General features: G+C 44.9%; 1 protein-coding gene across 3 annotated transcripts in view; it reads left to right on the forward strand.

Moving 5' to 3' along the window:
* The window catches only part of prkd3 (protein kinase D3), a 513,687-nt gene that overhangs the window by 375,188 nt on the left and 111,547 nt on the right, over positions 1-26,952 (forward strand). For all 3 annotated transcript variants that reach the window (XM_038814542.1, XM_038814525.1, XM_038814532.1), the window contains exons 10-11: positions 752-875; positions 9,890-9,967. In XM_038814542.1, coding sequence (XP_038670470.1) covers positions 752-875; positions 9,890-9,967 — 202 coding nt within the window. The remainder of the gene's footprint in view (positions 1-751; positions 876-9,889; positions 9,968-26,952) is intronic.

The raw sequence follows: 26,952 nt of genomic DNA on the forward strand, positions 1-26,952 counted from the left end.
GAGACCCATGCAGACACTGGGAGAATGTGCAAACTCCACACGTACAGGACCCGGGGCCAGGACCTGGGTCCTTGGCAACGTGAGACAGCAGTGCTAACCACTGCGCCACCTTGCTGCCCATATGGTACCCTTCTCACCTTTGATCTCACTCTTGACCAGATATTTTTCCTAATATTTTGAGGAGTTCCATCAAAAACCCATTAGTTCCTATGGCAAAATTCTTCCACAACTTTACAATATGGGGGGAACTAAATCTTTAATCTCGCTTCGGCCTTCTAGATTTTCTACTTAATGTCAATTATTTCTGCAGACACAGTTTAAATATATATCTCGCTCTGTTCTATCTCTCTCTGCTCGCTCTCTCTCTCCCTCTCTCTCATATATATATATATGATGTATGTGTATATATATATATATATCCAGATTACAATGCTTTTCAGCATTTTAAAGATCTGTCGCCTTGCTGGTTCATAAGCAGCTTCTTGATCACCACATAAATTTCCAATTAATCAAATGTTTTGTACACATCCAGTGACCATTGTTCTTTTCCAAGTTGTATGATTGATACCTGAGTGATTTGTTCTTGTTTAAGCGCATTTTCTTTTGGCACCATTCTGTTTAAGACTGGACTATGTGAAAATAAGTCTTATGTTAAGTTTTGGAAAACATGAAAAATACATTTTGGTAGACCACTGTATTCACAATTCGCCATCTCAATTCTTGTTCAGTAACTTGGAACATTTTGTTCTAGTCCTTCAACAAGCAACAATATTCCTCTCATGAGAGTGGTACAGTCTGTCAAGCACACAAAAAGGAAGAGCAGCACAATGGTGAGAGAAGGTTGGATGGTCCATTACACCAGCAAAGACAATCTCGTGAGTACATTTCTTTGAAACTATTTATATTTGCTGAGCTACTGGAATATCCGGAAAGATCAGCTACTCCGTTCTAAAAGTAAACTCAAATATTTGATTACTTTTACGATTATGAACCGATGTCAGCTAGGTCCAAATGTTATGATGCGTTACAGCTTGAGAACTGACAAAATGTTGGATGTAAGCACTATACGTTGTAAATAGGAATGCTGATTGTTCATTGCAAACTAATTGAAGATGCAGCTGGTGAATGAATCCTAACATAATTGTAAAAATATGTCCCATAGCATTTAACGCGATAACTGTCACCGAGTACCTTAGATATTAGCCTTGCATCTTTACATGAATGGGAATTAAAGCTTTCCTGTAGGTTTCGATATGAAATTGCTTTGTGCCAAATGAGTCCAGTCCTTAACTAAGTTAAGAGCCCATGGTGTTAAGCGTAAGATCCTGGCATGGATAGAGGATTGGCTGACTGGCAGAAGGCAGAGAGGGAATAAAAGGGTCTTTTTCAGGATGGCAGCCGGTAACTAGTGGTGTGCGTCAGGGATCAGTGCTGGGGCCACAACGTTTCACAATATATATTAATGACCTGGCAGAAAGAACTGAAGGAACTGTTGCTAAGTTTGCAGATGATACAAAGATATGTAGAGGATCAGGTCGTATTGAGGAAGCAGGCAGGCTGCAGAAGGACTTGGACAGGCTAGGAGAGTGGGCAAAGAAGTGGCAGATGGAATACAATGTGGAAAGGAGAAATGAAGAACAAAGAACAAAGAAAATTACAGCACAGGAACAGGCCCTTTGGTCCTCCCAGCCTGCGCCGATCCAGATCCTTTTTCTAAACGTGTCTCCTATTTTCCAAGGTCTGCTTCCCTCTGTTCTTGCCCGTTCATATACCTGTCTAGATGCATCTTAAATGATGCTATCGTGCCGGCCTCTACCACCTCCGCTGGTAAAGCGTTCCAGGCACCCACCACCCTCTGCGTGAAAAACTTTCCACGCACATCTCCCTTAAACTTTCCCCCTCTCACCTTGAAATCGTGACCCCTTGTAACTGACACCCCCATTCTAGGGAAAAGCTTGTTGCTATCCACCCTGTCCATACCTCTCATAATTTTGTAGACCTCAATCAGGTCCCCCCTCAACCTTCGTCTTTCCAACGAAAACAATCCTAATCTACTCAACCTTCCTTCATTGCTAGCACCCTCTATACCAGTCAACATCCTGGTGAACCTCCTCTGCACCCTCTCCAAGGCATCCACATCCTTCTGGTAATGTGGCGACCAGAACTGCACGCAGTATTCCAAATGTGGCCGAACCAAAGTCCTATACAACTATAACATGACCTGCCAACTCTTGTACTCAATACCCCGCCCAATGAAGGCAAGCATGCTGTATGCCTTCTTGACCACTCCATCAACCTGCGTTGCCACCTTCAGGGTACAATGGACCTGAACTCCCAGATCTCTCTGCACATCAATTTTCCCCAAGACCCTTCCATTGACCATATAGTCCGCTTTTGAATTTGATCTTCCAAAATGAAGGCGTAGACTATTTTCTAAAGGGGGAAATGCTTAGGAAATCATAAGCACAAAGGGACTTGGTAGTCCTTGTTCACGATTCTCTTAAGGTTAACGTGCAGCTTCAGTCGGCAGTTAGGAAGGCAAATGCGATGCTGGCATTCATGTCGAGCTGACTAGAATACAATAAGAAGTCTTACAACACCAGGTTAAAGTCCAACAGGTTTGTTTCAAATCACTAGCTTTCGGAGCACTGCTCCTTCCTCAGAAAGAGGTAGGTTCCAGAAACATTTATACAGACAAAGTCAAAGATGCAAGACGATACTTTGAATGCGAGTCTTTGCAGGTAATTAAGTGGTTACAGGTCCAGGTGGAGCAGGTTAAACTGGTGGCAATTGTCTCAAGCCAGGACAGTTGGTAGGATTTCGCAAGCCAAGGCCAGATGGCGGGGGGTGAATGTAATGCAACATGGGGGCCTCACGGTAGCATGGTGGTTAGCATCAATGCTTCACAGCTCCAGGGTCCCAGGTTCGATTCCCGGCTGGGTCACTGTCTGTGTGGAGTCTGCACGTCCTCCCCGTGTGTGCGTGGGTTTCCTCCGGGTGCTCCGGTTTCCTCCCACAGTCCAAAGATGTGCGGGTTAGGCGGATTGGCCATGCTAAATTGCCTGTAGTGTAAGGTTAATGGGGGGATTGTTGGGTTACGGGTATACGGGTTACATGGGTTTAAGTAGGGTGATCATTGCTCGGCACAACATCGAGGGCCGAAGGGCCTGTTCTGTGCTGTACTGTTCTATGTTCTATGTTCTATGAATCCAAGGTCCCGATTGAGGCCATACTCGTATGTGCCAAGTTCCGCACATGAAAATTATGCTCTGTTCATATAGGAAACTTCCTGGTTCTGAGGAAAGGCAGTTAAAACATTATGAAAACATTTTATAAAATAAAACAATCCTGGGTCTTTGCTGGGAAGTTAGTGGCGAAGGGGCACTGCCGGCCTGTCAAGAAAACTAAAAATTAGGGCAGCACGGTGGCACAGTGGTTAGCATTGCTGCCTACGGCGCTGAGGACCCGGGTTCGAATCCCGGCCCTGGGTCACTGTCTGTGTGGAGTTTGCACATTCTCCCCGTGTCTGCGTGGGTTTCACCCCCACAACCCAAAGATGTGCAGGATAGGTAGATTGGCCACTCTAAATTGCCCCTTAATTGGAAAAAATAATTGTGTACTCTAAATTTAAAAAAAAAGAAAACTAAAAATTACCATTGTCTATATTCACGTACATTTAATAAACTCATATATGACATTGCCTTGTTTGCTATTTTAAATTATTGTCAGAGGACAGAGGAGTGCCATATAAATGCACTTAACCATTTGACATCTAATATCAATAATTTCTGGCTAATATGGTTTTCTGACCGGCCTGACTTACTTTTAAATAACTTCAAAACTGGGTGAATGAGGGGTGGAGAAGTACAATCGTTCACACATCTGGGCCAGTATGCTAATCTAAGCATGATTTAAGGTGAACATCCTGTTGACTTCAGCGATTTGCATCTAATAAGATTAATTTAGCAAACTTTCAGTCCAGTTCTTAATCAAGATGAGGTTCCTGGAGCTCAGACTCTTTTAGTTCAGCACAACTGGGCACTGAGGCGTTCAAATTTCTATCCTTGCTGATTCTATTGAAACAAAGGAGCAACATTTTATTCCATTACTATTTTCCTTTATGCTAAAATTTGTGCGGAGAAATTTTGGACCTGAATTGGAATTCTCGCTCAGGCTGTCGAAATGGTTGGGAATTAGAAATGATCACACTGGTGAAAAATATGCGTTTAGGATTAATTTTAGGATATTCTGTTGCGGTAGAGAGAAATAACTTTATTCTGTATCTGCCTGACCAGTGCTTGATCTAGACATTGGGTTGACAAACTTTTTCCATTACAAGCTCTGACATCCCTCACCTCGATTAACATAAACAATTCTCCACCACTTTATCCTCAAAAATGCAAATATAAAACTGAGTTGAGCTTTAACAGAGAGAACAAAACTGCCAAGTTGATACTCTGGTTAATTTGGTCAAATTAACATGCTGGTGATAATTGGCCTTTGAACCATTACATTTTTCTGACCTCAGAACGGGCTTTCTTTTGACTATTGCCACCTTCTTGGTTTCATATTCAGTGATTTGCAAAATCTCACCACACCACCGGCTGTCCTGGACAGCAAGCCATTCCCCTTGGGCAGCTCATACCATTCCTTAAACAACTCCAGCCCTACAAACTTGCCCCTATCAACAAGTCCCTAAACCACCACTGAGTAGCTGACCAGCGGGAACGCAAGAGGTGCCAACAACAGTGCCTTGAAACCCATCCTCCTGCATGCCGCCAGCTCCATCCGACCCCAAACCGATTTCTCCTCCACCGCCCTTTTTCTCACCACTGCAATGTTCGCCGCCAAATAATAATTTAGCAAATTTGGCAAACTCCCCCAATCGCTCTCTCTCTTCGGGTATGCCCACCTCAACTGCGGGGTCTTCCCCGCCCACATAAACCCCAAAATTATCCTGTTAACCTTCCTGAAAAAGGACTTGGGAACAAAGATGGGGTGGTTCTGAAACACAAACAAGAACCTGGGCAGCACTGTCACTTTCACCGTCTGCATGTGCCCAGCCAGTGACAGCGGCAATGCAGCCCACCTCTTGAAATCCCTCAACCAAGTTCAATTTGTGTAGCTGGGAGTCACCTGGATCCCTAGATACCGATAAACCGCCTTCACCACCCTGAACGACAACTCCCCTAACCTCTCTCTTCCCCATGTTCAATTGTACCCAAAAAACCGGCCATATTCCCTCAAAATCTCCTTAATCTCCCCAGTACTTCCCACTGGGTCTGAGATATCTAATAAATTGTCCGTATACAGCGAGACTCTATGCTTGGCACCCCACCCACATAATCCCTTTCCAATCCCTCGACACCTGAAGTGCCATTGTCAACGGCTCTATCGCCAAGGCAAAAAGCAACAGGGAGAATGGGCACCTTTGTCGAGTGACACAGTGTAACCCAAAGTACCCCAATCTCATTCGGTTCATCCACATGCTCGCCACCAGCGCACTATACAACAGCCAAACCCAATCCACAAACCCCTGGCCAAACACGAACCACCCCAGCACCTCCAATAAATATGCCCACTCTATCTGATCGAAAGCCTTCTCCACGTCCATTGCTACCACTGCTTCCATCTCCTGCCCCTCCGAGCGCATCATTATTACATTAAGCAGCTTGCGCACATTTGCCAACAACTGCCTTCCCTTCACAAATCCCGACTGGTCCTCCCCTATCACCCCGGGCACACAGTCCTCTATTCACATTGCCAGCGCCTTCACCGACGACTTCACATCAACGTTCAGTGGCGATATAGTGTTGGAAGGCCCACACTGCTCCGAGTCCTTATCTTTCTTCAAGATCCAGGAGATGGACGCCTGTGACAATGTGGGTGCGGGAGCTCCCCGTATCCCTCGCCATATTATACATCCTCACTAACAATGGCCCCAGTTCCGCACCAAACTTCTTATAAAACTGTACTGGGAACCAGTCCAGCCCCGGGGCTCTCCCTGCCTGCATCGCACCCATGACGTCCATCACCTCCCTCAGGCTAATCGGGACCTCCAGCCCCTGCACCTTCTCCCCCTCCACCTTAGGGAACCATTGCATCCCCCCCCCTCCCTGGCTGGAGGCTCCAACTCCTACAGCCTCCTATATAAGGCCTCGAATGCCCCAGTCACCCCCTCTGGGTCCATGACCACCCCACCCCTCTCTTCCCTGACCCTCCTAATCTCCCTCGCTGCTGCCTGCTTCCTCAGCTGATGCGCCAGCATCTTGTTCACCTTTTCCTCATACTCATACACTGCCCCTCTGGCTCTCCGCAACTGCCCCACCGCCTTTCCCGTGGACACCATCCCAAACGCAATCTAGAGCCTCTGTCTCTCCTTTAACAAACCCGCCTCCGGAGCCACTAGTCCCCTGTACCAGCCTTGCCCTCTCCTCATGTTCCACACTCTCCCTACGCACCCAGAATGAAATAAAATCCCTCCTAACTACCACCTTAAGTGCCTCCCACAGCATGCGGCTGTGACGTCCCCCGCATCGTTCAACTCCACATAGCCCCGAATAGCAGCCCTCACTCGCTCACACATTGCTCATCTGCGAACCACCTCACATCTCCCCTTGACTGCGGCTGTTGCCCCCCCCCGGCACTACCTGCATATTCACCCAATGAAGCGAGTGGTCGCAAACCACAATCACCGAGTACTTCGAATCGGTCACCTGATTACTGTTCTTGATCACGCTAACCATTGACTAACCCCTGACCTGACTACCTCTTCCCATCTGACCTCACCTACCCATTCACCTGCCTGCTGCCCCACCCACTTGCCCATTCACTTATTCATCCATTCACGCGCATTCATACTGGATATTTAAAATTATCTAATGACAAGATATGAGCCCATATGAAGATTGTAACAAAATGATAAGATTTTCATAACTTCCATGTAAACAATAACCTCTTACTTTTGACCAACTGCCTTCCTTGATACATTGCTTGCATGATGCAGCACGGTAGCATGGTGGTTAGCACAATTGCTTCACAGCTCCAGGGTCCCAGGTTCGATTCCCAGCTTGGTTCATTGTCTGTGCGGAGTCTGCATGTTCTCCCCGTGTGTGCGTGGGTTTCCTCCGGGTGCTCCGGTTTCCTCCCGCAGTCCAAAGATGTACAGGTTAGGTGGATTGGCCATGCTAAATTGCCCTTCGTGTTCAAAATTGCCCTTAGTGTTGGGTGAGGTTACTGGGTTATGGGATAGGGTGGAGGTGTGGGCTTGGGTAGGGTGCTCTTTCCAAGAGCCGGTGCAGACTCGATGGGCCGAATGGCCTCCTTCACTGTAAATTATATGATTCTAATACCATGTTCCATTCACAGCATTGAATTAGCTTTGTTGATGCTTAGTCTTGAATCTCAATACATCTTGAAACTAAATATTTACCCACATCTTTTTTCTTTGTGCCATTAATGGGGGAGATGGTGGCATAATGATATTAGGAACATAGGAATTTGGAGAAGAACTAGGCAATTCAGCCCTTTAAGCCTGCCCCGCCATTCAATCAGATCATGGCTGATCCCTTCCTGGTCTCAAAGCCACCTCCCTACCAGTTCCCCATATCCCTTTAACACGTTTTTTATTAGAAATATATATCCCTCTTGAAACTATTTAATAATTTGGACTCCACCACACTATGGGGCAGCGAGTTCCACAAATTCACCAGTCTCTGCCAGAAGTAGTACCTCCTCACCTCAGTTATAATGTCACGGTTTAATAACCTAAAATCAGGAACCTTGAAAGTAGCATAGATTGTTGTGAAAACCCATCTGATTTACTTAATGTGTTGTCCTTACCTGGCCTGTTCACCATGTGACTCTAAACCCACAGCAATGTTTCTTTACTGCTCTCTGCAATGACCTTGCAAGCCACAAATAAGGGATAATTAGGGATGGGCAACAAATGCTGGCCTTGCTAACAGCACCCACATCCCATGAAAGAATACATTTTACAAAGCACTGACTTTAGTGACAGGTGTCTACAGCTCAGAGGTAAATGGTAAAAGATCAATTTGAATCTGTTATTTGGATCGAGACTTGGTCTTTTCCGTACTTGGTGTTCTTGATTTGTCTTCACAATTCCAGTCAGATAATCTGTTTTCATCTTCATTTAAAAATCCTCCGTCACAACTCTTCTTCATCTGTTTTATTTGTGAGTCTTTACAATCTTTGTATTCTGTTCAGATGTGAAATGAGTTCCTGCCCATGCCATCTTACCACTGAGGCTGCTTTATTCCAACTCGCTAACCATTCTACCCCAGCCAATTTTCCACAGAAGCCCTGATTTACGCTACTTCCTCTCTGCATTCTATTTAGTCCAATGCTTTCCTGGTCAGCCTCCTGTTCTCTACACAATGTAGGCTGCATGCACGTCCAAAATTCTCTGTCTGCATGCTTTCCTGTTTACCCATCCAAGTCTGTTCTGGCTGACCTATATTGGCTTTCAAGTATAAAACTCTTATTCTTCATTTAACGCCAGACTCCTGTACATGATTTCTTCCTCTTGCCTCATTTATGACAATCATGTCTTTAGTTATCTAAGTTTCATGATTGATTATTCACTTTACACATCCCGACACCTCTCTATCGCTTACGACCCATAGCTTTGATTCTGGTGACCCAGTCTAATCATTGCTTCTTTGACTCAATGTCCCTTTGTGTATTAAGACTGGGTGCAGCTTCTTGGAATGCATTTTTACATTAGAGGAGCTTTAACTGCGTTATTATGTCTCTTTACTCCATTTTTAACTTTGCTTACGTACAACAGTCACCCCTTTCATAGAATTTACAGTGCAGAAGGAGGCTATTAGGCCCATCGGGTCTGCACCAGCCCTTAGAAAGAGCACCCCACATAAGCCCACACCACCACCCTATTCCCTTAACCCAGCAACCCCACCTAACCTTTTTTGGACACTAAGGGCAATTTAGCATGGCCAATCCACCTAACCTGCACATCTTTGGACTGTGGGAGGAAATCGGAGCACCTGGAGGAAACCCACGCAGACACGGGGAGAACGTGCAGACTCCACACAGACAGTGACCCAAGCCGGGAATTGAACCTGGGATTCTGGAGCTGTGAAGCAACTGTGCTAACCACTGTGCTACCCTTAAGTTTTTTTTCTCGACCAATACGTTCCTGTTTCTTGTTTTTAATGCAAACAATGTATATTACAACTATGGTCAGTGTGCAATTAGAACCATTTGTTTTCTGTAATTGAGAAATGCTCTCCAGGCACCACCCAGTTCATCGTTTGTCTTATTGCTAATAGCAGCATTTTCTCTTCCACAACTTGCCTTTGATAAGCATTCATTAAGGCGTCTGGTGAACTCTGAAAGCATTTGTGAAAACACTGTTGAGCATTTTCACTACAATTGAGAATGCCTTTCATTCCTTTATGAATGTTGTTTAACATACGCTATTCTCTGGTTCTCAGGCACCACTGTTTTATTTAGGGAGCCCGAGATGTATGGAACATATACTGATTGAAAGACAAGAAGGGCTCACAGAGGCAATATGATTTAATGAGAGTGTCGCTCTACAAAAGTTGGAGATGTTGGGTATTTTCCCTTAACACAGAGCAAAATTGTAGGAAATCTATAGAAGAATGGAAGGAACATTTTCAAAACTACATGTTGATATGTATTCAATTTGGAAAGTTTCACTCTATTAACATATAATGTTGCAGGGGTCATCTTGATAGTGTCATCTTTGCGTCGAAGGACATTTCGATCTGAACAGCCTTGGCAACTAAAACCAGGCTCGTGGTTCTATTGAGTAAAATGATCCTAATATGGCCTTATTGATAAATATGAACTGAATTCATGGTGATTTTGTTTCTTGCAGAGAAAAAGACATTACTGGAGGCTGGACAGCAAGTGCCTTACACTGTTTCAGAATGACACTGGAACGAAGTATTACAAGGTAAGTGCACGTCATTCAGTCCCATGTGGCAATGTAAATTACATAAGATAATTGATAGGGTGAGGAATATTTTCAGCATATTATGTCACTTGTTTTATTTCTATAAAATATATTTTATTTGTCCTGGATTTGTTTGCATAGTAATTTCTGGTGGAGACTCTAAAGCAGACCTGCTGTATATGGTGTAACAGTTGTAAGATTTTGCATTGTTTGTGCTTTTGAAATTATTTTAAATAGCCTTATTTACCTAGCACATTGTGATAAATTCTAGAATAACAGCCATAAGATTGTGAATGACCAGGATTTTCCGGTCCTGCCTGGCTCATGCGATCCTCCGGTCCCGTTGAAGTGAATGCACTTTTGGCTGGCTCACCCCGTCTACTGTGGGGGAACCTGCCACAGCAGGACTGGAAAACCTCACCCTATAATTTATCCAGGTTTAATATCCAGATCATGCTAGAATAGCAGTTTCAGGAGCTGGGGATGCTACATTTATCATCAGTGAATAAAGAGGACAGTAATCAGCCAAAATTGTCATCCAATGACTCCTGTGGGTATATTGAGTGAAAACAGATATGGCTTGTATGTGGCGCCTCATGTTGTCAAATAACCCACTAAAGTGCACTAGCCAGGCTTGCACATAAAGTAGGAAAGGTATGTAACTGTTGGGGGTGGCTGTTGAGCCTTACCCCAGATGAGTTACTCTCTTCAGAGAAGATGGGGAATAACTTTATGGGGAATTGAGGAAGAAATACCAAACGAACTTGAATGTAATTGGAAATTGTATTTTTGAGTGCAACTGAAAAGTCAACAGGAAGCATTAAAATGACAATGATCTTATCAACTCTGGGCTTAGCTGAGACAATTGGATTGAACTTTTGTTGGGTGACTTTGATCTTGATGTCCTTGAGTGGGCTGAATCTTGTACAGTAGTTGCAAATTAATGTGACCTTTTGTAACTACTACAGTTTCAGTGAATAGTCAAGTTTGTAAGTTTTTCTATGACTTGTTTATGTGGTAAAGTTTGTCTGTGGTCAGGGCGTCAGTCACCGTTTACTCCTTTTGAATTTAAATGGTCTGTTTCTTTTCAATAGATTCTCTGTTGGCTTTGGTTTGTTTTTCTTCATCGTTTATATCATCTTTTGAAGTTAATAGAATCCATACAGTATGTATGTGCATAAATAGTGTGACATGCTGGGCTATAAACAGCCAATTGGACAAAACCTTTGGGCCCCTTGCCGTGAGCCACTTCCTGAGGCATTTCTCCTGTGCCAGCTTCCAGGCCTGCACTGCTGTTGAAGATAGTCTGTTAATATTGCATAAAGTTTTATAACAGTTAGACCAACCTTGAAACCATTGAAAATGCAATTTGAGCACCAGTTAATAAAGATTTTTCCTGTGTTGCTGGGTGGTAGCTACAGCCTACCATTGTTTCTATATAACAAACAGCTTCAAAAGTAAGGTCAAAGTACTGAAAATACTGCACCCCCAGCCTTCCTGTTTATGAATCAGTAACCAATCAGCACAAGATATATTTTATATGTATCAATGTAGCAATGTTATACTTATTCCCCATTCCTCGTTTCTCTGAGAAGCTGATGGTGGACCATCTAATAGGATGTTTTTTATATCTAAAGCCACTTCCGAAGGCAGTAAAGGCATGTAATGTCCTGGCTCCCCAGCATCGGATTTGGGGGGGGTGGGGTACCCCAAAGATGTGCTGGGGAATTCCTCTCGGACGTTCCCAGATAAAGGTTTACCTGGCTAACACCCCCTGGAAAATTGCACTGACCTGGGAATCAAAGCAACTTAAATCATTAATTTTGAATGGTTCAACCTGTTTTCCTAGTTACTCTGAAAATAGTTAGACGGAGTAAAAGCCCTTCTAAACTATTTTAAAGACTCAGACTAAGTCCCGCACAGGACAGCCTCACACCCTAGGGTAACCCATATCGAGACCCTCATCCATAGGATTCCCCACTCTTGACCCGACTGGGCCTGAACCCCCAATGTCAGACTCCCCCTCCCCCCCCCCATGACCGACTTCTATCCCCCGATGTGTGACACCCCCTCAATGTTCTCACTCACTCTCTCTGTCTGTGTGTGTCTCTCTCTCTCTGTCTCTCACTCGCTACCTATCTCTCTCTCTCTCTCTCTCTCGCGCACACACACACACACACACACACACACACACACAACCACACACACAACCACCATCACTTCCACTTAGACATTTACCGTCTCCCTGGCCTGTTAACTTCAGCGGGGCAATTAAAGTCATCTGCTTTATCGCAGCCTATGCAGTAAAGATGGAGGCATGTCCTGTTCCACTCTACTCCTTTTATACTTGGCCGCTGGAACTGGGGGACATGCTTCACTGCTTCAGTCTCACCCGTCACTGATTGCCACTATGAGGAAGTTGTAGCCCAAAGAATCACCAGACCAGTCAAAGGAGAATGCAGGCTGCCTACCCTCAAGGGCAGAAATGTGGTTTTTTTAGGACAAAGCAGCAGTTTTCGTGAAGATTTTCTGATACCTTGATTTATTGAATTCACTTACACAGCTTCCCACAGCTTGGATTTGTACTCCATCTGGGATGCTAGTCTATTCCATAACCACTATACTGGCTTGTCCATTTGACGGTCAATACTAGAAGCATAGAAAGGGTGCTTTAAGATTGGCACAGTGGTTAGCACTGCTGCCTACAGCGCTGAGGTCCCGGGTTCGAATCCCAGTCCTGGGTCATTTGGAGTTTGCACGTTCTCCTCGTGTCTGCGTGGGTTTCACCCCCCACAACCCAAAGATGTGCTGCTAAGGTGGATTGGCAATGCTAAATTGCCCCTTAATTGGAAAAAAAAATACTCGAAAATTTACTTTTCAAAAAAGACTTATGAAAACTAAACCCATCAATTTATATTGGGACATTACCAAATCAGTTCTCAACATCTGTGGAAGTTCATTAATCTCCCTTGTGGGGTTGGGGGGGAACACGAGCAAGGCGTTGTTTTGTTTATCAGTAATGTCTGAGGATGGCAGTTGTGGCTAAGAGATGGCACTCTTTCCTCTGAGTCAACAGTTTGTGTTTTCAGTCCACACTGGAGTCTTCAGCTCCCCCTCAGAGTCAGCCTGGGTGACTTGCTGTGTGGTCAGAAATGCCATTTTTTGGTTGAGACTTCTCAGTGGGCATAAAAGATACAGTGATCTTCCATGAGGGGGGGGGGGGGGGGGGGGGGGGGGGGGGTCCTTGCCAGTGGCTTTCCTAATATCAATGGCCTCTACATCTAATGCATATCCCTGACCCATCGTGCATATAATCACATACTTAAAGAATTTTGTGAGAAATTGATATTATTTTATGCAATGCAATACTTTAAATAGTTTCACTCTCCCTCCCTTTCCTCTAAGAATTATTTCCTGTGACACTTCCCTTTTATTTTTTAAAATAAATTTAGAGTACCCAATTATTTTTTCCAATTAAGGGGCAAGTTAGCGTGGCCAATCTGCCTATCCTGCACATCTTTGGGTTGTGGGGGTGAAACCCACACAGACACAGGGAGAATGTGCAAACTCCACACGGAGAGTGACCCAGGGCCGGGATTTGAACCCAGGTCCTCAGTGCCGTAGGCAGCAATGCTAACCACTGTGCCACCGTGCTCCCCCGACACTTCCCTTTTATGCCTATTAACATTACATTCGTAAATAACAATTTTTCTCATAATTAGAAATAAATCGTTTATATAACTTATGAGTCCACCAGCCTTGGTCTCCAAGATTGGTAGAATGGCATGGTGGCACTGTGGTTAGCACTGCTGCCTCACAGGCCAGGGACCCGGGTTCAATTCTGGCCTGGGTGACTGAGTGGTTGCACATTCTCCCCGTATCTGCGTGGGTTTCCTCTGGATGCTCCGGTTTCCTCCCACAGTCCAAAGATGTGCAGGTTAGATGGAGTTGCGGGGATAAGGCAGATATGATAGCTGAATGGCCTCCTTCTGCACTGTATGAGTTCTAAGTACAGTATGACTCACCTACATTAATGGCTGTACCTTCTATTGCTCAGGCTAAGCTCTGGAATTCCTCCTTAAACCCCTCTACTTCTCTCTTTTTGGATATTCCTTAAAACTTACATCCTTGAACAAGCTTTTGGTCACCTGTCCTAATATTTCTTTGTGGTTTGATAACACATTGTTATCGCCCAGTCCCACCCTCCTTTGAGCAATGTTTCTGTTGTAGCAATAATATCATAGTTCCATTTGTCAACCTATGCCTGTAGTTCACCAGTTTTATTAGCCACACTCTGTATATTTGCATACATGCATATTCATCCTCATTTAGGCTTTTTACCTTACCCCCTTACTCTGACCCCCATCTAACGACTTACAATAACCCACTCTAGTTCTATCAAAGAACAATACAGCACAGGAACATGCCCTTCGGCCTTCCAAACCTGTTCTGGTCATGATACCACCCTTGGCCAAAGCCCTCAGCACTTCCTAGTGCCGTATTCCTCTATACCCATCCTAAAAGAACTTGCCAAATATTCTATTTACCATGAAACTACTCTCAGATATATCCTCCTTATCAGTTAATAAGGCGGACTTACAATGAAACATTCAGTGCTGCAGCGCAGCAGGGTCACAACCAATTGGGTTCTCCCATGCTGAATGTGGTGTGGAAGCACCTATCAGAGCCCGATGTTGCTCTGCATTGCCTGCTAATATGCTTCTTGAGCCACTGATGTTAGACTTGGATTGCACACTCCACTTCACTGCAGTATTTGCTCCAACACAGCACTTTTCCTAGTACATTCTGTCCTCCACTGGCCTGTACGTGCTGCAGCCATATCATTGGCTGATTTCTTCATCCTGTTGCTCATCAGCCAGTTATATTTGCTTGCCTCAAGAGACACAAATCGCAATGTTTACTACCGCTACCATCCTGCTGACAATAGGTAGGCTTGAAGTTTCAATTCATCAATTATAGTACAGGTTTGTTGTCACAAATTGAAGAGCACGACAGCAGTTATTTGGGGATTCTATGCAATTGTTTGATTTGAGGGAGGGTGGGATCAGGAGGATATTGATGCCATTGGGGGCGGGGGCTTGACTTTATTGGTGGCGGGGGGGGGGTGGTTTGACACCATTGGGGTGGGGTGGGCTTGCTTTGAATTCACACTGGGATTGTTGAGGCTGCCGATTTTCAAATGGGTTGTCTGTTCCTTTCAGTTCAATGGGGGATTTCATCTGCTGGCTTTCACCCAGAGAGTCCACTGTTTGAAATGTCCCATTGGGGTGGTGGCGGGGGCATGGGCTGCTTGACACCATTGGGGCGGATCTTGACAGCACCGGAGGGGGGGGGGGTGCGATGTAGGGACCCCACAAAGAGGTAGAGCGCAGAAAAGTGTACGTTCGCCTCTGCTTTCCGCAACCAGTTTTACTCCTATCTGAGTTTCCTCTCCAGTTCCCACACCCGCCAATCTAGCTTAAACCCTCACCAACAGAACTAGCAAACATGCCTGCAATGTCATTTGTTTCAGTCCTGTTAAGATGTGAACCATTCTTCTTCTACAGGTCCCACCTGCACCCAAACCAGTCACAATGTCTCAGAAATTTAAAGCCCTCCTCCCTCTTACTCCATTTCTCCATCTACCCATTCCTTCTCTGCCTGTGTATTTCTTAAATGTGGTGTGACCACCATTCTAAAGGTGCTATCCATGTAATCCTTAACCTGCGGATGCACCATGGTGACTCCATGTTCCATGACAAGGAACTCAGGTTTCTGCAGCTGATGACATTCCTTGACAAAGTAGTCATTGAGGGCACTTTGTCTGCGTGACTTCCCACATCCACATGATGCACATTCCACATGACTGAGCTGCATTGACATACCTTATATAAAGCATTTACTCACCTGTCCAGTCATTGTCTCCTCATCCTCTCGCACCTCTTTATGCAATCTTGCCACTGTCTTCCTCGGGTGCCTCTTTATAAAGTCTTGCTGCTCTCTCTTTGTTGCTGCTCTTTTATTTCTAGGTTCCTCTCCCCTTATACAAAACCTTAGTTTCCAATAGGTTATATCACTATTTAAAAGATAAATGAGCAAAACAAGTAAAATATTCACCAACCAATCACTTAACTAGTTCCATTGATATCACACTTGATCTTGAACTCTGGTTGGTCCGCTGAGATCCACCATCAGCAGCAGCAGCAAGCTCCTTTTGAACACATAATAAGAACATAAGAACTAGGAGCAGGAGTAGGCCATCTGGCCCCTCGAGCCTGCTCCACCATTCAATGAGATCATGGCTGATCTTTTTTGGACTCAGCTCCACTTTCCGGCGCGAATACCATAACCCTTAATCCCTTTATTCTTCAAAGAACTATCTATCTTTATCTTAAAAACATTTAATGAAGGAGCCTCTACTGCTTCACTGGGCAAGGAATTCCATAGATTCACAAACCTTTGGGTGAAGAAGTTCCTCCTAAACTCAGTCCTAAATCTACTTCCCCTTATTTTGAGGCTATGCCCCCTAGTTCTGCTTTCACCCGCCAGTGGAAACAACCTGCCCGCATCTATCCTATCTATTCCCTTCATAATTTTATATGTTTCTATAAGATCCCCCCTCATCCTTCTAACTTCCAACGAGTACAGTCCCAGTCTACTCGACCTCTCCTCGTAATCCAACCCCTTCAGCTCTGGGCTTAACCTAGTGAATCTCCTCTGCACGCCCTCCAGTGCCAGTACGTCCTTTCTCAAGTAAGGAGACCAAAACTGAACACAATAGTCCAGGTGTGGCCTCACTAACACCTTATACAATTGCAGCATCACCTCCCTAGTCTTAAACTCCATCCCTCTAGCAATGAAGGACAAAATTCCATTTGCCTTCTTAATCACCTGTTGCACCTGTAAACCAACTTTTTGCGACTCATGCACTAGCATACCCAGGTCTCTCTGCACAGCAGCATGCTTTAATATTTTATCATTTAAATAATAATCCCATTTGCTGTTATTCCTACCAAAATGGATAACCTCACATTGGTCAACGTGGTATTCCATCTGCCAGATTCTAGCCCATTCACTTAACCTTTCCAAATCCCTCTGCAGACTTCCAGTATCCTCTGCACTTTTCACTTTACCACTCATCTTAGTGTCATCTGCAAACTTGGACACATTGCCCTTGGTCCCCAACTCCAAATCATCTATGTAAATTGTGAACAATTGTGGGCCCAACATTGATCCCTGAGGAACACCACTAGCTACTGATTGCCAACCAGAGAAACACCCATTTATCCCAACTCTTTGCTTTCTATTAATTAACCAATCCTCTATCCATTCTACTACTTTACCCTTAATGCCACGCATCTTTATCTTATGCAGCAACCTTTTGTGTGGCACCTTGTCAAAGGCTTTCTGGAAATCCAGATATACCACATCCATTGGCTCCCTGTTATCTACTGCACTGGTAGTGTCCTCAAAGAATTCCACTAAATTAGTTAGGCACGACCTGCCCTTTATTAACCCATGCTGCATCTGCCCAATGGGACAATTTCTATCCAGATGCCTCGCTATTTCTTCCTTGATGATAGATTCCAGCATCTTCCCTACTACTGAAGGAAGTTAAGCTCACTGGCCTATAATTACCCGCTCTCTGCCTACTTCCTTTTTTAAACAGTGGTGTCACGTTTGCTAATTTCCAATCCACCGGGACCACCCCAGAGTCCAGTGAATTTTGGTAAATTATCACTAGTGCATTTGCAATTTCCCTAGCCATCTCTTTTAGCACTCTGGGATGCATTCCATCATGGCCAGGAGACATGTCTACCTTTAGCCCCATTAGCTTGCCCATCACTACCTCCTTAGTGATAACAATCCTCTCAAGGTCCTCACCTGTCATAGCCTCATTTCTATCAGTCACTGGCATGTTATTTGTGTCTTCCACTGTGAAGACCGACCCAAAAAAACCTGTTCAGTTCCTCAGCCATTTCCTCATCTCCTATTATTAAAACACCCTTCTCATCTTCTAAAGGACCGATATTTACCTTAGCCACTCTTTTTTGCTTTATATATTTGTAGAAACGTTTACTATCTGTTTTTATATTCTGAGCAAGTTTACTCTCATAATCTATCTTACTCTTCTTTATAGCTTTTTTAGTAGCTTTCTGTTGTCCCCTAAAGATTTCCCAGTCCTCTAGTCTCCCACCAATCTTTGCCACTTTGTATGGTTTTTCCTTCAATTTGATACTCTCCCTTATTTCCTTGGATATCCACCGTCGATTTTCCCTCTTTCTACCGTCCTTCCTTTTTGTTGGTATAAACCTTTGCTGAGCATTGTGAAAAATCGCTTGGAAGGTTCTCCACTGTTCCTCAACTGTTCCACTATAAAGTCTTTGCTCCCAGTCTACCTTAGCTAGTTCTTCTCTCATCCCATTGTAATCTCCTTTGTTTAAGCACAAAACACTAGTATTTGATTTTACCTTCTCACCCTCCATCTGTATTTTAAATTCCACCATATTGTGATTGCTCCTTCCGAGAGGATCCCTAACTATGAGATCATGAATCAATCCTGTCTCATTACACAGGACCAGATCTAGGACCGCTTGTTCCCTCGTAGGTTCCATTACATACTGTTCTAGGAAACTATCGTGGATACATTCTATAAACTTCTCCTCGAGGCTGCCTTGTCCGACCTTGTTAAACCAGTCTGTAGATTAAAATCCCCCATGATAACTGCTGTACCATTTCTACGTGCATCAGTTATTTCTTTGTTTATTGTCTGCCCCATCATAATGTTACTATTTGGTGGCCTATAGACTACTCCTATCAGTGACTTTTTTGCCTTACTATTCCTGATTTCCACCCAAATGGATTCCTTATCCTCCATGGCACCGATGTCATCCCTTACTATTGCCCCGATGTCATCCTTAAATAACAGAGCTACACCACCTCCCTTACCATCCACTCTGTCCTTCCGAATAGTTTGATACCCTCGGATATTTAACTCCCAGTCGTGACCATCCTTTAACCATGTTTCAGTAATGGCCACTAAATCATAGTCATTCGCGATGATTTGCGCCATCAACTCATTTACTTTATTCCGAATACTACTAGCATTCAGGTAAAGTACACTTATGTTGGTTTTTGTACCTCTGTTTTGAATCTTAACATCTCCAGTTTTATTCCTGTTAGTATTACTGGACCTATTCACTGAGCTCCCCTCAGTCACTGTACCTTGTGCTGTCGCTCTTTTTGATTTTTGGCTATGGCTTCTCTGCCTTACACTTTCCCCCTTACTTCCTTTTGCTTCTGTCCCTGTTTTACTATCTTCCAACTTCCTACATCGGTTCCCATCCCCCTGCCACATTAGTTTAAACCCTCCCTGACAGCTCGAGCAAACACTCTAGGACATTGGTTCTGATCCTGCCCAGGTGCAGACCGTCCGGTTTGTACTGGTCCCACCTCCCCCAGAACCGGTTCCAATGCCCCAGGAATTTGAATCCCTCCCTCTTGCACCATCTCTCGAGCCAGCATCTCTCGCGTTATTTTTGATGTCCAGGCTTCTCTTGCGCTCTTTTTGATGTCCAGGCATCTCTCGCATTCTTTTTGATGTCCTGACACCTCTCGGACTCTTTTTGATGACTCGGCACCTCTCGGGCTATTTTTGATGTCCTGGCACCGCTCGCGCTCTTTTTGATGTCCTGGCACCTCTTGCAATCTTTTTGATGTCCCGGCACCTCTTGCGCTCTGTTTGAGCTCGCATCACCTCTCATGCTCTTGTTAAACTCCTGGTGCCACTTACACTCCTTTGGAACTCCTGGCAAGCTCACCTTTGAACACCTGGCACCACTCGAGCACTCCTCCCACGCCCTCTTTGAACTCCAGGCACCTCTCCAGCTCCTTTTGAACTCCGGGCACCTTATGCACTCTTTTTGAACTCCGGTCACCTCTCGTGCTCTTTTTGAACTCCGGTCACGTCTCGCACTCTTTTTGGACTCTGGTCACCTCTCGCGTTATTTTTGAACTCCGGTCACGTCTCGCACTCTTTTTGAACTCCGGTCACCTCTCGCGTTATTTTTGAACTCCGGTCACCTCTCGCGTTCTTTTTGAACACCGGGCACCTCTCGCGTTCGTTTTGGACACCGGGCACCTCTCGCGCTCTTTTTGAACTCCGGGCACCTCTCGCGTTACTTTTGAACACCGGGCTCTCTCGTGCTCTTTTTGAACTCTGGGCACCTCTCGTGCTCTTTTTGAACTCTGGACACCTCTCGTGCTCTTTTTGAACTCCGGGCACCTCGCGCTCGTTTTGAACTCCACGCACCTTGCGCTCCTTTTGAACTCCAGGCACCTCGCGCTCATTTTGAACTCCGGGCACCTCGCGCTCCTTTTGAACTCCAGGCACCTCGCGCTCTTTTTGAACTCCGGGCACCTCTCGGGCTCTTTTTGAACTCCGGGCACCTCACGCTCTTTTTGAAATCCGGACACCTTTTGCGTTCTTTTTGAACTCAGGGCACCTCTCGCGTTCGTTTTGGACATCGGGCACCATTCGTGCTCTTTTTGAACACCGGGAACCTCTCGTGCTCTTTTTGAACTCCGGGCAACTTTTGCGTTCTTTTTGAACTCCGGGCACCTCTCGTGCTCTTTTTGAACTCCGGGCACCTCTCGTGCTCTTTTTGAACTCCGGGCACCTCACGCATTCGTTTTGGACACCGGGCACCTTGCGCTCTTTTTGAATTCAGGGCACCTTTTGCGCTCTTTTTGAAGTCCAGGCACCTCTCGCGCTCGTTTTGAACTCCGGGCACCTCCCGTGCTCTTTTTGAACTCCGGTCACCTCTCGCGCTCTTTTTGAACACCGGGCACCTCTCGCATTCTTTTTGAACTCCGGGAACCTCTCGTGCTCATTTTGAACTCCGGGCACCTCTCGCGTTAGTTTTGAACTCCGGGCACCTCTCGCGTTAGTTTTGAACACCGGGCTCTCTCGTGCTCTTTTTGAACTCCGGGCACCTCTCGTGCTCTTTTTGAACTCCGGACACCTCTCGTGCTCTTTTTGAACTCCGGGCACCTCTCGCGTTAGTTTTGAACACCGGGCTCTCTCGTGCTCTTTTTGAACTCCGGGCACCTCTCGTGCTCATTTTGAACTCCGGGCACCTCTCGCACTCGTTTTGAACTCAGGGCACCTCTCGCGTTCCTTTTGGACACCGGGCACCTCTCGCGCTCCTTTTGAACTCAGGGCACCTCTCGCGTTCGTTTTGGATACTGGGCACTACTCGCGCTCTTTTTGAATTCCGGGCACGTTTTGCGCTCTTTTTGAAGTCCAGGCACCTCTCGCGTTCGTTTTGAACTCCAGGCACCTTGCGCTCCTTTTGAACTCCGGGCACCTCGCGCTCTAGGTAGATTGGGTATTCTAAATTTATAAAAAAAAAAATAAAATAAAACTTCTAGCACGACTTGCGCCCTTTTTGAGTTCTTGGCACCTCTCGCAGAATGCGCAGAACAAGTACGATCTGCGCATTGCAACATTTACACGTGAATGCAATAACTTTAAAGTGTAACTGTTCCACCACTTGCAGAGCTCATGTGTGGCAGACCATGACAGTTTTGCCTTATTGGTGCTTCCTGCCTTTCTTTCTTGTATTTACCAAATTAGTTCTGTTATGGGAAACAACTCTTACGAAATTTTATAGATGCATTATTTCTAACATTTTCTTCAGAACTTTCTCTCACTATTCTCTCCAATCTTGCTACATTCGGAACAATCCTCTTTTATCTCCTAATTTTTAGCTATTCCTGTCACTCAACCCACTTTACCACTGACATCTCTCTAGCTCTGTTCTTTATCTTCCCAACACCCCCGGCCAACATTTCTAACCCCTCTATCTAACTGCAACTTATCCTTTCTACCTGATACACATCCAACTTTATACTTGTGTGATAAAATTCAACGTATGCCGATTTCTTCGGAAACGCAACCTTCCCTTCAATTGACAAGTGGACACTTGTATAATGTAAAATTTTGTAAAAGTTTTTTGGCTCTATATACAAAAAACCTGATGCAAAGCACATTGATTTGCATAATGTGCAAGAATACTTAACATGTCTCAATTCATGTTCCTTTAATCAAAAATTGTACAATTATATAAAATATCTTTCAGTATGTAATTTTATCTAGCTTTCCTCCAGCTCTTTTTAAATCTGAATTTCTATACATTCTTAATTTATTTTACATCTTTTTCTTCTTTCAACGTCTTCCATTTTACATAGGATTGCCACATGCTGTTAATCACTCTTCTCCAGCTGTCCTGTCAATTTCCCATTCAACTCACTCACCACTATATCTTTCCATCTCATCTTAAGTATTCGTCTTCTCCTCCTTCCTGGCAGTCCATCTCCGTCATTCACCTACTTCACCACATTTCCTCTCTCTCCCTACAACATATCATACCACATACCATTTAATTCTTCTGTCAGCTGCTTTCTTTAATGCTCCCACAATCTTCGCTGACCCCCTGATACGCTGGTTCCTGATTCAGTCCTTTCTCATTTGGCAACAGCCATCTCAGTATTTACAGCTCATTAGTAACTTAGATTTTACATCCATTGTCTTATTGACCCAGTGTTTGAATGAGTAATGGCGGAAAAACTGTTGCCATTCTCTATCATATTTCATAATGATATAACAGCACTAATTACGAATACAGGATTGGGTAAACACGTCAGTTCTTTTATTGAGACTAGGCATGTGAGAACATTTATATAAAATGAAGACATCAGCAGAGCTGTGTGCGCGGTTGTCTGCTCACAAGCCAAAGTGAAACTGACTGGATCACATGACACACACCACATCTAGCGATGACATATAACATCCCCCCTTTCTTTTTAAAGACACTTTCTGAACCTTCCAAAAAAGTATAACATTTTATAATACATGTTCATGTTTGGTTACCATTACGTAAGTGTATATGAGTCTCTACAATGTAGAGGTAATATAATGGTTTGCTCAGATCTTGGAATGGGAACCTTGCCTGGAGCTTTGTTGAATTGCTCAGTGATCTGTGGGGATGTCATTCTTGGATGTTGTTCCTAGTTGCATTAGGGATCTTTCCCTAGATACAACTAGAGCATGGTTAATAGTAGGTAAATTGGTGTTCCAATTGGCAGGATCTATTGACTTGGGATCTAAGTACATTCTGTCCTCTTGAGTACTCCAGATGAAGATTCCAGGTCTATCGGCATCTGTGACCTCACACTAGTGACAATCCATGGAATCAATTAGACCTCATGGGCGGGATTCTCCCCTACCCGGCGGGGCGGGGGGTCCCGGCGTGATGGAGTGGCGTGAACCACTCCGGCTTCGGGGCGCCCCAAAGGTGCGGATGTCTCCGCACCTTTAGGGCAAGCCCTAACATTTAGGGTTAGGTCCGCGCCGGAGTGGTTGGCGCCACGCCGACCAGCGGGAATGGCCTTTGGCACCACGCCAGCCGGGGCCGAAGGGACTTCAGCGGCCGGCGTACGTCCGCGCATGCGCCAGAGCGTCAGCGGCTGCTGATGTCATCCCTGCGCATGCGCAGGGGAGGGGGTCACTTCCGCCTCCGCCATCGTGAAGACTATGGTGAAGGCGGAGGTAAAAGACTGTCCCCACGGCACAGGCCCGCCCACCGATCGGTGGGCCCCGATTGCGGGCCAGGCAACCGTGGGGGCACCACCCCCCGGGGCCAGATGCCCCCCCCCCCCCCCCCCCCCCCAGGACCCCGGAGCCCACCCGCGCCGCCTGGTCCCGCCGGTAAGGTAGGTGGTTTGAGCCATGCCGGCGGGGGTCGGAGAATCCCACCCCATATGGCGGTCAACCTCAGAAACCGCCCTCTCACCACAGTTTGCAGCCTCACATCGTAATATCCAGAATACTTAAACAAAATTGTCATGGTCAGCCAAACGTGATTTCTGCTAGTGAGAGAATAGTTGCTTTTAAAGGTGCCGCTCTCAGATGTAACACTGCAATGTGTAGATCTATCTTAGTCTGTCGACATTGGTGAATTAGGGATTTCACCATGTGAATCATTCATTCAGCTAGGCCATTAGATAGTTGCAGAATTCCTACAGTGCAGAAGAAGAACATTCGGCCCATTGGGTCTGCATGGACCCTCTAAAAAAGCACCCTACCTAGGCCCTCTCTCCTGTCCTATCCTCTTAACCCCATCTAACCTGCACATCTTTGGACTGTGGGAGGAAACTAGAGCATCCAGAGGAAAGTCATGCAGACATGGGGAGAACGTGCAGACTTCACACAGTCACCCAGGCCAGAATTGGCCTGTAAGGCAGCAGTGCTAACCACAGTGCCATCGTGCCACTTCTACCAATTTTGGAGACCAGGGCAGATGGACTCATAAGCTACATAAACTATTTATTTATAGTTGTGACAAAAATTGTTATTTACGAGCGTAATATTAATAGGTGTAAAAGGGAAGTGTTACAGGAAATAAGTTTTAGAAGAAAGGGGGGTGGGGGAGAGAGAAAATATTTAAAAGTATTGCATTGCATAAAATAATAAATTTCTCACAGAATTTTTAAGTCTGTGATTATATACATGATGGGTCAGGGATATGTATTAGATGTAATGGCCTTTGATATTAGAAAAGCCACTGGCAAGGAAACCTTTGGAAGATCACTGTATCTTTTATGCCCACTTGAGAAGACAGATGGGGCCTTGGTTTAAAAGTCTCAATAAAAATATGGCTCTTCTGACCACACAGCAGACCCACAGCGTCAGCCTAAATGACAAGTTGAAGACTCCAGCGTAGACTAAAAACCAAACTGTTGGCTCAGACGAAAGAGTCCCATCTCTTAGCCACAGCTGACATCCTCAGACATTACTGATAAACAAAACAATACCTTTCTCATGTTTCCTCCACCTCCACAAGGTACAATAATGAACTTCCACAGATGGTGAGAACAGATTTATTAGTGTCACATACAATCAGAATCACAGAATAATACAGCACAGAAGAGGCCCTTCAGCCCATCATGTCTGCACCAATGCATGCAAAACACCTGGCCTGCCTACCTAATCCCATTTGTCAGCACTTGGTCCATAGCCTTGAATGTTATGGCATGCTAAGTACTCATCCAGGTACTTTTTAAGGGATGTGAGGCAACCTGCCTCGACCACCCTCCCAGGCAGTGCATTCCAGACATCACCACATTCTGGGTAAAAAATCCTTTCCTCAAATCTCCCCCCAAACCTCCTGCCCCTGACTTTGAACTTGTGTCGCCCTCATAACTAACCCTTCAACTAAGGGGAACAGCTGCTCCCTATCTGTCCTCTCCATGCCCCTCATAATCTTGTACGCCTGAATCAGGTTGCCCCTCAATCTTCTCTACCCCAACAAAAACAAGCCAAGCTTATCCAACCTCTCCTCATAACTTAAATGTTTCATCCCAGGCAACATCCAGTACAGTCACATCCTTCCTATAATGTGGCGACCAGAATTGCACATAGTACTCCAGCTGTGGCCTCGCCAAAGTTTTATATAACTTCAACACAACCTCCCTGCTTTTGTAATCTATGCCTTGATTCATAAAGTCGAGTATTTCATATATTTTTTTCACCACCCTATTAACCTGCCCTTCTGCCCTCTGAGATCTATGGACAAACACGCCAAGGTCCCTTTGTTCCTCGGAACTTCCCAGTGTCATGCCATTCATTCATTGAAAATTTCCTTGTCAAATTACTCCTTCCAAAGTGTAACACCTTACACTTTTCAGGGTTAAATTCCATCAGCCACTTTTCTGCCCATTTGACCATCCTGTCTATATCTCCCTGAAACCCAAGACACTCAACCTCTCTGTTAACCATCCGGTCAATCTTTGTGTCATCCACAAACATACTGATCCGACCCCCCGCATAGTCATCTATGCCATTTATATAAATTGCAAACAATAAGGGACCCAGCACAGATCCCTGTGGTACACCACTGGACACTGGCTTCCAGTCACAAAAGCAGCTGTGTGCCATCACCCTCTGTCTCCTACAACTACGCCAATTTTGAATCCACCTTATCAAGTTACCCTGCATCCCATGTGCCTTTTTAAGTCTCCAATGTGGGACATTGTCCCATTATAAATTCATGGGTTTAGTCTTCATAAGTCTTTTTTCATTCATTCAGATAACTCCATCGAGGTGGTATTGGTACTGTGCCATTGTAACGGTGGTTTTCTAAAAATAAAATCACAATCGTAATGATTCAGCACAGAAGGTAGCTACTCAGACCACAGGTAAATCCACACTGTAGCTATTGTGCTTAATCCAATTTCTCTCAAAACACCCTTTCTATATTTCTAGCATTGACCGTCAAATGGATATGCCAGTATAGTGGTTATAGCATCCCAGATGGTGTACAAATACAAACTGTGAAAGTGAAATCAATAAATCAATTGAGGTCGAGAAAAAGTAGCGTGATCAATATTCCACTTCTCACACATATCCTAAAATGGCTTGCCAATGGTTTGCAGACCATTATCGCTAATAGGTGGCATGGTAGCACAATGGTTAGCACTGTCGCTTCACAGCACCAAGGTCCCAAGTTCGATTCCTGGCTTGGGTCACTGTGCGGAGTCTGCACATTCTCCTTGTGTCTGTGTGGGTTTCCTCCAGGTGCTCCAGTTTCCTCCCACAAGTCCCGACAGATGTATTGTTAGGTGATTTAGACTTTCTGAATTCTCCCTCTGTGTACCTGAATAGGCGCCGGAATGTGGCGGCTAGGGGCTTTTCACAGTAACTTCATTGCAGTGTTAATGTAAGCCTACTTGTGACAATAAAGATTATTATTATGATATTTCTGGACACACAAAATAAACTGAAAATAACACGTATGTTATTGATTTATTGTGTAATTGTTGAATAATGGAATATAAAGTAGTCGATGGTGGTGCTGAAGTCAGTTCCATTAACATGAAACAGAATGGTTGGAATTTTAGACCAAAGGTAAGTACCTACTTCA

Source organism: Scyliorhinus canicula, chromosome 1 (assembly GCF_902713615.1).
Source record: "Scyliorhinus canicula chromosome 1, sScyCan1.1, whole genome shotgun sequence".
In the NCBI taxonomy this organism is placed as follows: Eukaryota; Metazoa; Chordata; class Chondrichthyes; order Carcharhiniformes; family Scyliorhinidae; genus Scyliorhinus; species Scyliorhinus canicula.